This window comes from Channa argus, chromosome 9 (assembly GCF_033026475.1).
Source record: "Channa argus isolate prfri chromosome 9, Channa argus male v1.0, whole genome shotgun sequence".
In the NCBI taxonomy this organism is placed as follows: Eukaryota; Metazoa; Chordata; class Actinopteri; order Anabantiformes; family Channidae; genus Channa; species Channa argus.
In genome coordinates, this window is record NC_090205.1 from 8,216,265 (window position 1) to 8,229,552 (window position 13,288).

At 38.9% G+C, this 13,288-nt stretch overlaps 1 protein-coding gene across 28 annotated transcripts in view; it reads right to left on the reverse strand.

The window, feature by feature from the left end:
• neb (nebulin) overlaps positions 1 to 12,127 on the reverse strand; it is a 58,228-nt gene extending 46,101 nt beyond the window's left edge. For 21 of the 28 annotated variants that reach the window (XM_067516248.1, XM_067516263.1, XM_067516255.1 and 18 more), the window contains exons 1-25: positions 12,017 to 12,127; positions 10,737 to 10,826; positions 7,789 to 7,857; positions 6,968 to 7,075; positions 6,717 to 6,824; positions 6,406 to 6,510; positions 6,194 to 6,298; positions 5,973 to 6,077; positions 5,641 to 5,745; positions 5,085 to 5,189; positions 4,887 to 4,994; positions 4,330 to 4,446; positions 3,786 to 3,887; positions 3,589 to 3,696; positions 3,386 to 3,490; positions 3,183 to 3,281; positions 2,537 to 2,641; positions 2,295 to 2,402; positions 2,037 to 2,150; positions 1,662 to 1,859; positions 1,435 to 1,542; positions 1,238 to 1,336; positions 1,028 to 1,132; positions 471 to 578; positions 35 to 346 (exon numbers count right to left, since the gene is read on the reverse strand). In XM_067516248.1, coding sequence (XP_067372349.1) covers positions 35 to 346; positions 471 to 578; positions 1,028 to 1,132; positions 1,238 to 1,336; positions 1,435 to 1,542; positions 1,662 to 1,859; positions 2,037 to 2,150; positions 2,295 to 2,402; positions 2,537 to 2,641; positions 3,183 to 3,281; positions 3,386 to 3,490; positions 3,589 to 3,696; positions 3,786 to 3,887; positions 4,330 to 4,446; positions 4,887 to 4,994; positions 5,085 to 5,189; positions 5,641 to 5,745; positions 5,973 to 6,077; positions 6,194 to 6,298; positions 6,406 to 6,510; positions 6,717 to 6,824; positions 6,968 to 7,075; positions 7,789 to 7,857; positions 10,737 to 10,805 — 2,775 coding nt within the window. In that variant the 5' untranslated portion in view covers positions 10,806 to 10,826; positions 12,017 to 12,127. Of the gene's footprint in view, positions 1 to 34; positions 347 to 470; positions 579 to 1,027; positions 1,133 to 1,237; positions 1,337 to 1,434; positions 1,543 to 1,661; positions 1,860 to 2,036; positions 2,151 to 2,294; positions 2,403 to 2,536; positions 2,642 to 3,182; positions 3,282 to 3,385; positions 3,491 to 3,588; positions 3,697 to 3,785; positions 3,888 to 4,329; positions 4,447 to 4,886; positions 4,995 to 5,084; positions 5,190 to 5,640; positions 5,746 to 5,972; positions 6,078 to 6,193; positions 6,299 to 6,405; positions 6,511 to 6,716; positions 6,825 to 6,967; positions 7,076 to 7,788; positions 7,858 to 10,736; positions 10,827 to 11,178; positions 11,283 to 12,016 lie in introns of all 28 variants that reach the window. The other 7 variants (XM_067516271.1, XM_067516274.1, XM_067516258.1 and 4 more) reach the window with 3 other exon arrangements.
• Positions 12,128 to 13,288: the final 1,161 nt, after the last annotated feature.

The following is a 13,288-nucleotide window of genomic DNA, read 5'->3' on the forward strand; positions in this document are numbered from 1 at the left end:
AGGTGTATAACAAAATTGGACAATTTCAGCTTACATCACTGGAATTGAAGTTCATTTTCCGAGCAAGTTCCAGACCCATAGCATCAGGCATAAGACAGTAATTATGGTGGTGCTGCTTGTATCCAACGTAGGTCTGCACTGCTGAGGCATGTTTGGCATGAGCTGCACTTATCATGTCCACTGGGGAGTGAAACTTCAGCTTGGCCTTGTGGTAGTCCTTTTTGTAGTTCTTGTCACTCTGCATCTTAGCTACCTTCATGTAGTGAACCAGCAGAGGATCATCCTGGAGGCTGCGGAAGCCAACGTGGTGGCCTTTGTCTTTCTCATAAGCCTTTTTATACTGTACCTAAAAGTTTAAGGACAAATTGCATCTTTAACTGTTAGGGATAAGAATGTTGTATTGATCACATGACGTTACCAGTAGTGTGGTACACGGTAAGTTAAAATGGAGACTGAGTATGAAAACTTACATTACTTGCAGCATGTCGGGCAGCTTTAGCAACAACAATAGGGATAGCATCAGGCTTCAAGTCATAGCCTTTAGCAATCATCTCCTGCCAGGCATACTTGTAGCAGTTCTGAAATTAAAAAACAACAAAAGACATGAACATTGAAAATATTTGACATGGATCCACTGCTTATTTACACACACAATTTGTTGCCTACAGCAGATGTCAGGAGCAGTGTTTTCCACCTACACAATACGCCTGGGTGGGCCGGACAAGTATATTTACTGCCTTCAAAGTATATTTCTCAATGCTAACTATTTATTTTATATTAGTTGGAATAATTCAAATGTTCATTTAAGTTGATCATATTTGTCTCAAGATCAGCATTGGCATTGGCCACCGAGAAAACTCATGTCGAGATCATGTCACGAAATCAATGAATCAAATTGTAGCTCTGTAATGTAAATACAAACAAATAGCATACAATCAATATTTGTACCACCGTCAATTCTGCGGGAAACACTGTAGAGAGGATAAAGACACACTGAGAAATTTTTCTTAGGTTGTGTGAAAATTACCTGACTGATGTTGTAGGCATTGCACCTGGCCTGGAGGAGCTCAGGGGTGTCAGGAGGCAGAGAGTACTTCTGATGAACCTCCTCCAGACCTCTCTTGTAGAACAGCTGGAAGGGAAAAAAAAGACAATGAGGGCATTGTGTGCTGTGCTGTAGACTCAAAAATGATCTTTGCAGAAAAAGTTTCAGAATTAATAGTGACAGTAGACTTACATCACTCCTCTGAAGCTGGTTGACTTTGGACTGCAACATGATGGGGTGGTCATCAATAGATGTGAAGGGGATTGTGTCTGGGTGTTGTCTGTATTTCCTCTGTAAGAAACAAGAATCATCAAAACATTATGTCACATCCTGACAGCAATCAGAGATAGACTTTTTTTTTCATGTGGGTCATTGTGCTACGGACATACCTCACTGAGGATCTCACCAGCTTTTTTTGCCTTTTCCACCTCCATGGAGCCATAGGGGATCCATGGAGTACCCTTGGTATAGCTGTTGTAGTCGGCCTTGTACTCATTCTGAGAAACAGAAACACAGGCCAACAAAATACTTTACATGGTTTCACTGGATACTTCACTAATCTCACAATAAGTATGTGAGTGAATGGAACTTAATTCTGAAGTCACTCTGTACTTACATCACTCTGGATGATTCTGGCCTTCTTGGCCAGGTCCAACAGCACACTGTCATAGGGAAGGAAGTACTTGGCACTGATGTTCCTATACCCAGTCATGCTGGCAATTGTCTGGGATTTCTTAGCCAAAGTGACTGACACCATATCCAGTGGTGTATGATACTTGGTCTTTATCTTTTCATAGTCCTTTTTATATTCACGCTGTTGAGATAAAGTCAAAAGGATAAAGGGTAAAAAAGGGTAGATATATTTACAGTATATGAATGTTTTTAAAACAAAACATTACCAAGTGCTTCATGTAAAAGCAGGATGGTAAAATGATATTGTATTGACAGAGAAACAGGAGAGAGCATACAAGGAAATATGCGCATGACTTACACTACTCTGGATTTTAGCCACATGGACAGAGTGCATCATCTTTGGATCGTCATTAATGCTGAGGGCTCCAACCATCTGCCCCTTATTCTTCTCATACTCCTTCTTATATTTCACCTGCAAGGAAAAAGGAATTTTTTATCAGTTGCTACAATAATAAAAAGTAATCCAGTGGCCTATATACCAAAAGTATCAAAAGTAACTGAAATACAAGTGAAGCAAGAAAGGCCAAAAACCATGCTGATACTGTAGCATACTTACGTCACTGGCAATGTTTGTGTGAGCACGGGCAGCAAGGATTGAAATGGCATCACCCTTGACCTCAAACTTTTTGGCTTTATCTTTCTCCCAATCGTACTTATAACAGTTCTGCAAAAAGAAAATAGCGAAAATAACAACATCTTTGTATTTTCTTTTTAAGTACAGCACATCCATTGTACTGACAGTAAAGATAAAAATTAAAGAAAATGAAGAAAATTACTAATGACTCTTCCATTACTTACATCACTGAGGTTAAAAGCGTTAACTCTGGACTGGATGAAGAAGGGATAGTCTAGGGGCAAACTACACTTGAACTTTGTTTGCTCATACTTTGCCTTGTAGTTTAACTGCAACAAAAGAAAAAAAAATGATTAACAAAGCTTGTTCTGTTCATAGCATCCTGAAGTGTTGTTTGGTTTTCTGTCACTGGAGGGCAATAGTGTGCCAGCGGGACTCTTGGAGATGTAATGATTGTCCCTTTCTCCACCTCCTCAGCCCCTTTCTGATCACAGGGTTTATTCTGGGCTAACTAAATGCTCGTTGCTATTTATACTTCAGAGAAATGGTTCTCCAGTTTCCATGGTGCCCAGAGAAGACAGCTGGGCTATGTGGATGATTGGGCACATTTTAAGGGGATGTGCATATCTTGGAGAATTTGATCTAGAGCTGATGATAGCAATTTACGTCAATAAATGGACAACATAAAAATAATAATATACACAACAATAATTATATGAATTATATGAATGGGAGCACAATAAAGAATTGAAAAACCAATGTTGATACAGTAGGTAATATTACTTCTATCATGACAGGTACTGTACCAATTTTAAATTTTTGATCCATTCTGTACATGTAGTAAGGTGATAGTCCATAAATTGTGCATACGTCACTTAGCTGTTGGGCGTTGATGGCGGCTTGAACCAGAACTGGCGAATCCACCACCTGTGTAAATTTCACTTTGTCTGGATGTTGCCGATAAGCTTTCTGCAAATCATAAGACAAAACCATTTATGTTTTTTTGTAATATAGGTATATGAGTACAGTATGTTGAACTGTAAAAAGGTGTTTTATTAGCCATGAGCACTTACATCATTACACTGCTGAACTTTTTTCTGAGCTTCATATTCAGGTGTAAGTGTTTGAGGGAAGAAGCATCTTGTTTTCATGTCTTCATAATCAGCTTTGTATGCGTGCTGCAAGGTAAAAGAAGGAAATTGAGAGGGAAAATATAAGAATATAATAAGTTCTTACACTAGTGCTTTAGAATGGAAAGGAAAATGTAGTGACTTACCTCGTTCTTTATCTCCTCAGCTTTCTGACAGTGAAGCATATAGACATCTTCATAGCTGCCAATGTAGTGGCCCTTCACCTCATTTTCATACTTATCTTTATAATGTGTCTGAAACCAAAAACAGTGTGTGAGTGCTGAAAAAAAGAATGAAAACGATAATGTTGTGATTTAAGTGTTTCGTCTCCGAGTATTCTTACATCATTAAACTTCTTAAGTACTGAGTCCATCTGAAACTTGGGCGTGTCACAGTAGTTGATACTGAAACCCCTGGATTTCTCATAGCTGGCCTTGTAAACTTTCTGCAAACAACAAACAATAAAACAAAAAAAGCACATATCAATTATGATCAACTATTCACACATCAGACCTTTTTCCTGGCTGCATAAAAGAGAGTACTGCATATAACGTCTGGATGCCTTAATTAGTACATCTAATAAGCAGCTCTTTTAAAGAACACTTCAAAGTGCTTCATGTCAGACATTGTCAAGTGTAAAGTCATTTCAAAGGTCACCCTATTTCTTGGTTAATCGTCTAACAAGAGTAATTGTCAAATTCATGCAGGCATCCTCTCTGTCTACACAAGAAAAAGACATTATACATTGTCATAGTGCTTTTGGTTTGGTTTTGGCTTTTTGAGCTTTTATCATTTGTTTTCCCCACAATGTTATCTATCATCTTTTATTTAAGAAAAATGTGTGTGATCGGAAAGTCCTTTCTGTGCAGGTTTCTTCGGACACATACATCACTGAGGATTGTGCCAGCATATCTGAGCTGCCTGAGGAGAGGATTCTCTGTGGCGGGGAGCGTGTTGTAATCAGACTGTGCCTTTGTCTTCTCATATTCCTTCTTGTATTGAACCTTCAAAACAGAAACATCGAGGTTACTTGGGTGAAAGAGAACAAAGTGTGCTGATCAGATCTATTCACATGGTTGATACATTGACCTGTAACATAACGCTTTTACTGTACAATCATTGTGGAATAAATTTCTTTGTTGTTCACATTGTGCGTAAACAGGTGGGTGGCAGCGGCTGAAAAGCATCTCTGCAGAGTTTGATATGCGGTTACTTGAGCTAAACACTGAATTTGTGCAGTACACAGTGAACCAAATGTAGATCTCTCAGTCATTCAGTGCCTATGTAGGCACAGTACGGCGCGTCCCTGCGTCAAGGTTAAACACAGTGAGTTGACTCACGCTCTGCTGTGAGACATGGGTCAACTCTCTGGCGTGTCTTCCGCGTGAGCTAGTACCTATAAAAACACTCCCAGACCTTTGTGTGTGTGCTCGTGTGGACTCACCTCACTGGATGCAATACGGGCCTTCTTGTTTGCATCGTAAACTGGCGTGTCTGTTTGCATGAAATAGATTTGGTCTTTTATATCCTCAAATTCTTGCGTGTATTTTCTCTGAAAAGAAAATTAACCAACAATTAGATACAGACAAATAACAAAATGCTACAACTAAAGAAATGTACTTTTGTAGTAGAAATTTCTTACATTGCTGAGGTTGTCCATTGCCATCCTGGCAGTGGCCACCTCAAAGTAGGGCGTCTCACACCATTGACCCTTCACATTTTTATTGTAATCTTCCTTGTACTTGAGCTGTGGGAAAACAAATACATCCAATATTAGAAGATGCATTTATAAAATCTTTATTTCTTGCTTTAGAGTAGTGTGGAGTGCACAGATACTAATCACTTGCTTATCTATATGTTTGAGCAAAAACTACAAGTTTGAGTTTGCCACAAATAGGCAACAAAGTATATTGTTCTCCTCTCTCTATATGACGCTGTTAGGACTTGCGCTGAACCTAACAATACTCCTGACGTGCAGCAGAATATGTTGGATTCTTCACAATTTCACACCATTTTCAAGTTTCCTTGGACAGGCGAAGACCTACACATGAACCTTATTGTGCCTTATTGTGAATACTGACTTCAGGAAGAATTGCTTACTATTAAGCTTAACAGTCTGGCTAAGGTACAAGCAACCTTGCCTGTAACAAATGATTTTGTCTGCATCTCTCCTCACGAGCTTAGTTTGTTCTGCTTACATCACTGCGCTGATTGTCCACTCTCCTGGCCAGCTCCACTTCAGGAGGATCAGCCAAAGAGGTGTATTTAGCCTTGCGTTCATTGTGACCCTTCTTGTAGTGAACCTGTGGGAGCACACAGAGTTGACATAAGTGGTTCAGCACAAACGAATAGACCCTGGAAAACACAGAAAAAGTAGGGCAAAGAAAAATGTCCCTGTCGTGGCTAAAAACAAATAATGCTATAATACAGTGGCCTTCTATCTCACCAATATGTAAATTGCGTAACATTACGTACATCTGCAATATTTATGGTAGCGTATAATTGGATCTTGGAAGTAAAAACGACTTACATCACTGAGAGACTCCTGAGCCTTAGCCACCCTGCGCAGCTCAGGGCTGTCACTGTAAGGGCAGAACATGGTCTTCTCTTCGTCCCATGCCTCAGTGTAATGTTTCTAAACAAAGTGTAAAGTGTAAAGTTAGTCCATATACACTAAACATTACAGATTTCATTTTTATTACCCAATGAGCAGACATCTAATTCAGTGCCTGAAAGCCACATTGTGCTTACTTTGCTAAAATTAGCAGCATTCTTCACAGCCAGAACGAGCTCAGGAGCATCAGGGGGCAGCATGTACCTGTCCTTAGTCTCATTCCATTTCTGTCTGTACAGAACCTAAAAGAGATCAGGCAACAACACTGGTGTTTTACAGTCAATATCAAAATGCATTTTTAAAATTTTTTTTTAAATTGCAAACATTGTTAAATAGTCAGGTAACTCACCTTGCTTAACAGTTCAGATACATGCTTGACATGAGATATTTCTCTAGCCTCACCATCATACAAGCTTGTGGTCCGAGCCTTATTTCCCTCCATGCGGTATTTAACCTGACGATGATTAATATTTATTATTACTCATGTCAAGAGCAAGATCAAATCACATTTAAGAAATGTTTCTTTACCCTTGATCTATTGCTGGCTGTTTGATTTAAATAAACACACAGAAGGGATTACAACCATGCATCGTTCGTTCCATCAACCCTCTAATCATCATTATTAAACTAATTGTGGGATACTATTGCCACAGTCTTCACCTCGCTAAGTTGCTCCTGGGCCTTCCTGATGCGAATCAATTCAGGGGTATCGGTGCTGATGGCAGGAGGTTGGCCTTTAGACAAGTCGTAAGCCTCCCGGTACTTGTTCTGCAGGGCAATCATTGAACTCAGCATAATAAAAGATTATTTTTTTTGATATTTAAGATTATTCATTTAAAATGAATAAGAGAGAGAGAGAGACTGAGAGAGACAGAAAGAGAGAGAGAGAGAGAGAGAGAGTTGTTTCTTACGTGGCTGAACTGCTCCAGCATTTTCTTGCTGTGGGCAAGGTAAGGAGTCATGAACTTGGAAGTATCCACCTTGGCCTTCTTTCTGACTTTCCTGGTGGGCAAGCCAGACTACAGGAGGACAGAAGGAAATACAGTTAACTAGCAAACTAAGAAAGGGCCTATGTTTCTTCTTTATAGCAAAAATATTAGCCAACATGACAAACTGCATCAGCTGCTTCAACTGCGACACAGCTGTCAATGTGACATTAATGTAAAGGGGAAACATTTCACCTAATTGACATCAATTTGTAAGTCTACATGATACACATTATATTACAGTAATTACTCACCTTTAATAACTGAAGTGATTGAATTGAAGACTAGCCAGGAGATACTAATAAACCACTTTTACATGGCAGTAAGCAAGTTAGAATTATCATGCTGGATGAAAGGTGACCCAGACAATTGAAATGGAGGCGACAAATACACAGGTGCTGAAAGCCTAATGCACAGTATTTACAGTATGAGCACATTGTGCTGCATGCAGTGTTAAGCCCAGCAATATGTATATATGAAGGTTATAGTTTCTCATGTATTGGGTGGTAAAGCCACAAAGAACTAATGTAAAAAAAAAACAAAAACAAGATGCTCAAGAAGCAGCTGTTTCTTTTTTGATGGCATAATGACACGTAAGACTGTTCATGCAAATGTTTAACTGATTGCTTAAAATAAAAACTATTCATTCAATGAGATAACCAGACAACAGAATAGCCATGGTGGCATGCAGATGAGGAAGGGGCTAATCCTTTACTGTTTGAACTATTACCTCTTGTATTCTTTACCTGAAAGAACTGAGTCTGTTCCCCAGTTACAGCCCTTGTTGATGTTGTTGTTGTTATCTGCTCAACGTACTACAAATATAGGACACACTGGGGTTTCAATAATGCCAGTAATGGGAGAAAAAGCACAGTATCTCTTTTCGATTGAGGGTGATTTTTCCACAGCTCTGGTGATCTTTATTAGGCTCTACTGAAACTTCTTGTACTGGATAATCATTGTGAAATCACTCGACACTACCCTTGAATCTAAGTACAAAACGATATCATCAGGGATCTTTGTTCTGTACTGCAATAAACTGATTCCTTATGTGCTCAGTGTCACTGAGTGAAAAGTCAAATCCTCAGAGGTGAATATTCTGTGATTAAACTGTAGTCTAATTAACCCTGAATTCATCAGAGGAACAGGAAGTATTAATATATTCCCTGTGCTACATGAGCCTGGCCACTCTAAATCTTTGATCCTCTCAAGTCTATAAACACCAGGTGCTCACATGACAATAATTCTATTCTTATTTATTAGTTCATAGCTCATTGTTCCTGTCATCAGTTGCTACAGCACACAGCAGTACACAGACTGTTTGGACAGCTCTATAATCTCCACGTCTGTTCACACAAAGCTCTGCTGGGTTTAAAGGATTGGTTTATCCAAAGTAGAAAAAACTTGTATCTGTCATTATGTTTAGTAATATCTGGCTATGCAAATAGTGGCTCTTTCATTTTAACACAATCTAATACAATTGTCCTTGAGTTCTTTGTCATCACTCCTGTACAGTGATTGAGAATACGTGGTGCTCACAGTACTGAAGAATGTAATTTAGAAAAATATCATTACTGTAAGCAGCAGAACAGACTGTAAACCATTTCTTACTGGAGGAAAACCCATATTCTAACTGTTAACAGTGTAAAATGATTGTGGAAAAAGATTCCGCGGTTGACATTTTGTCAAATACCGCTTTTATTTTCTTCGAGTAAAGAATATGGATATGATAGATGGATGTCTCAAAATCTGTGCGTCGTCAGGTGTTATAAAGTGTTGAAGTGAGAGAGATTTTCCCGCAATTTGGGAAACTATCTATTTATAGTGAAACATTCTAGGAGCACAGGCTACAGTAACAAACTGTATTCCCACACATAGCATACTGCTCCATGAATAGCATGTCTAACTTGGAGCCTGTCTGAACTACATTTGCCTCTACTTAAGAAGGAACATCGTGAAACATTGACAATGGCTAGAGCGGGTTTTGGAAGCTAACCAATTATCATTCAAGTCCATCAAAAAAAATCTAGGAATAACCAGAGCCGCAAGAAAGAACATCTCAATCATTTTGATTTGTAAGAGGCTTCGATATCTGAATCTCTCAGACAGAAGAGAACCATAGAGGTAGATTAAACACTCAACCACCATATTGCTACAAATCAACGCAAGAGTAACTTCCCACTATCTCACGTTACTTTTTTTTTTTTAAATATCTACCCGTTCTGATAAAAATTCTAGCACTGTGACCTTTACAGCACAGTCTCTTGGCTCCCTCCCTGTACAGTACTTCTCCTCCACTCCATGACTTTGCCAGTGTGCGGTGGACATCCACTTCTAAATGTGTCTTAATGCCAGGCAGAGAAATCTATACTCCACCCTTTTAATGACCTGAGAAGTTAAATCATTTAAATGTTAATGTAAAAAAAAAAACATGACCAGAGACATTTAAACACAAATAAAACTTTAAAATAGGAATAAATCCATTTTAAACTACATTTTGTGATAATATTTTTTCTCTTCATGACCTGTATAGAACTATGTTTCTCCTCATTCTGTAGATTAAATAAGAAGCCATCTTACTATTTGGTCAAAACAATGCAAATTTTCTCCACAGCGTGTAAATGAAAGTGCTAGTGAAATCAGAGTGTATTGATTTTGTGGGCATCTATCTGTCCCACCACTTCTTCTTAGTAAAGATGGTTAATTTTTGAAAAACAGTTGATATGTTATATGGGAGTTAAAAGATAGCCATAGCCTTATTGCCATGTAGGTTCAGATGATATTGTGGAGCCAATGATTAAGTTATCATTCACACTCCCCTATAATATATCAGCAACATTAAGTATGAATGAATACAAGGCAAGTTTTAATCCCGTTTCACTAGGAAATGTGGGATTAAACTGTTGGCCTTCTGTTTTCACTCTTCCATTGGACACTGACATGGAGACCTTCAACAACACAACAGTTCCTACACAACATGGATGAAGCATAAGAAAACATCCTGAAGTCTTAAAGACATGAGGGTGGATTATGTGATTTGGAAACAAATACATTGGTATAGAATTCTATAAGGAAAATGGAAACTTCAAGAAAAAGTCTGTATATAATCAAATCGAGCACTATCTACAATACACAAACGCCATTACATTATAGCAAAAATGTATTAAGATATGTATTCAGGTTATAGGTCTTATAAATAAGTAAATGCTGTAAAGTCATCTATATTGTGTGTCTGTCAATTGTGTAAGAATTATGTCACAATACCCCATTTTCTAATGTTGTGAGACTGCCTGTCATACTGCTAGGCCTCTGGTAAGACATCTGCACCCCGAACAGACACCAGAAAATGTTACAGTAAAATATTCTATCTTCAGTTTGAAATAGCTTTGATTTATAGTTGGCTGTTCAGGTCAATCCAGAACTTAAAAAACCATCAGATGTCTGCCTGAAACAGGATCCACCAGCAGGCATAGATGACCTGTTCCATTAACTGCTGACTGGAGGGGGTATCGTCACTAACTTATCTATTCATAGGGTCTGCGCCTGGACCTGCAGATCCAGTACATACCCTCAAAAGACTCAATAAAATGTCATATCAGTGACATTTCAATGATATCAATAATGATATTATTGCTGGAAATAACAGAATTGTATCATTTGATTTATGTAACCTAGTGAGAAGATGCCCACTTACCTCGCCAAAAATCTCCTCCTCCTCCTCCTCTTCTTCATATTCTTCATATTCCTCCCCAGTGTCCGTCATTTTGGGATCGTTAGAGAGGTTCTACACAGAATACAAATGACATCGTCAGGGATTTATTATTTATTAACTCCAAAAATGCATATCTAACAAGAAGGACTACAACACAGCAGTGTAAGGAATTATCAATATAAATTAAAAAAAAAACAACAACATATATAAATAAATTAAAGTCCATATTTGAAACGGCATGTGCTGGGCTTAGACAAGACAGAGACTCACGGACAACTGCACGGGAGATATTTTAGGATGCTGCCAGCCATCCCCTATTTAACCCAGTTACCTTATTCAAACAAACGAATAGCAAACAGCAAACACACCCTGGAGAAATATACAGTAAACACATGCTGATGCTTAACAACTATGCACACCATACCAGCAAAAGACTCCAGCAGTATTTCCTGACTGTTAGGAAGCCTCACTTGCCATCCACTAGGGTCTTGATAAACTGATAGTCCAACTTTGTGATTTGCCCCAATCCTAAACAAAGTAATAAAAATGTATGAAATACTTGGCAAGCTGTGCTACAAGTCTAAATCACTGGTTACACAGGGAGAATGGTGGATAAGGAAGGTGAGACACTGAATGCATTATTAACAGGCCTATGCTTTCAAATGAGTGACAGACACCCCTCTCCCCTCAATGGCCACAACACAGTTCAAAGAACTGTGCCTCCTGGCTGAAGGTTGGCGACAGCTGCCCAGCAGTGCTTCAGTTATTTGACATGTAAGCCAATGCCACATCCTGATTGGTTGACTCCGTTTAGCAAATGGAGATGCAATGCCTTCTGAGGCTGCAGTTTAAATATAGGATGGCATACTAACTACCTTTTTTAGTACTTGATTGCTTTCTCCTTAAAGATAAAATGTAATTTTCTCTGTAAAACACAATAAAGGTGGAACAGTTGAGGTAGAAGAACGAAATGTTCAGGTGCTGAGATTTTGGAAAGAAGACAAAAAGGCCAGACTGCTCCTGTTACTTCAGATGCATCCAGAAGTAATCCTGGTCAGATCTTCCCAGTGTCTTGCAGTTGTAAACTGTTTGGTTACTCCTTTAATGTGCAGCAATGAGCCTTAGCTCCTTATTTTTCAATTAGCTGTCCTCTTGGATCCACGCGGCCGCAATGGAAATTATTGAAGTCCAAGCAGACGAAAAGCCATGCAGGGCACAAAAAACATAGATATTTGTGCTTTTTCCTCCTTGTCTTTGCTTACCAATTATATTCAACTTAAATGGTCTCCCAAGCCGCCAAAGCCTCACCAGCTTCCCTCCAGAGAAACGCTGGGCGACAGCACACAGCTGCAGTTTCTACCCAGGTTATCATGTGGCCCACAGAGCCAATGAAAAGCCAGTGCTATCGGGTTGCAAAATCTAAATATACCTAAGTGATCCTTTCAGAAAAGAGCACCTGTTGAGGCCAATGCATCAGTGGTACAGTTATGAGGAAGGCAGTGAAGCATGCGTGGTGGGAGTCGCAAGAATACAAGAGTAAACCCCAACTACAACAGTACCACCCTGTGTGAATAAGTATGCGTTGGATGCGATCTTGTTTCTTGGTTAAAGGCTTTAACATAGGTCAAACTAGGTAAGAAGGTGATTAAGAGCCTGTGAAAAGAAGATGAGCTGGAGGCCTAGAAAGGGTTGTGAATGCCCACACTGTTGAGGTCATCTGTTAGTGGACCCCAAGCTGGCGAGGTAGTTTCAGAAATCAGGTCAACATCAAACTGTATGCAGTGTATGCAGTAAGAGATGTAATAAATCCCTACCGACAAATGAATAGAGATAAATCCTGCAAACAATGAATTAGTCACCGTAAACAAGTGCTCAAATTTGGTTTGGAGAAAGGTAGGATGTCACTGGGCAAGTTGGATTTTTGACTCATACTTACCTTTACTGTACATTTTTCCAAGTTTTTCCAAATAGGCAGCAATTCCAAATTTTGTCTGTGCTATTCAAAGTGGTAAATTATGACAATGATACCAATTACTAAAAAACTTGCACCAACAGATGCAGTATTATATGCAGTATATTCATGTGGTCTAGGTTAGAGGTTAGAGAAATCCTGTTCCACCTCTCGAGAGACCAGTGACTGATTCCCCGGTCCAAACATTCCAGTTAAAAATGTCTTTCTAGATAATTAAAAAGCTATGTCTAGATAACATACACCACACAGTAGAGGAGCAGAGAGGCCCATTACTAAATAAAAAAGAATGTATATGAATAAAATTAGGTGACAAATAGCTTCAACTCTGAACATGTAGATATGATGAGTCAACACTAACATAAAAATATACCATTTGTACATGTTCTCTTCAAATAATGTGTCACTATCTCTCTGGTGTATCATATCTTTACATTTAATCTTCATCAAAGGAGCAGGATGCTACCTGGGGATCAGGATGGACAGCAGCAGCTGAATGGCCTTCCATACTGTGATGCACTGCAGCTTGGCCCTCATTAACATCCCTGATGTTCTGATCTCGTCT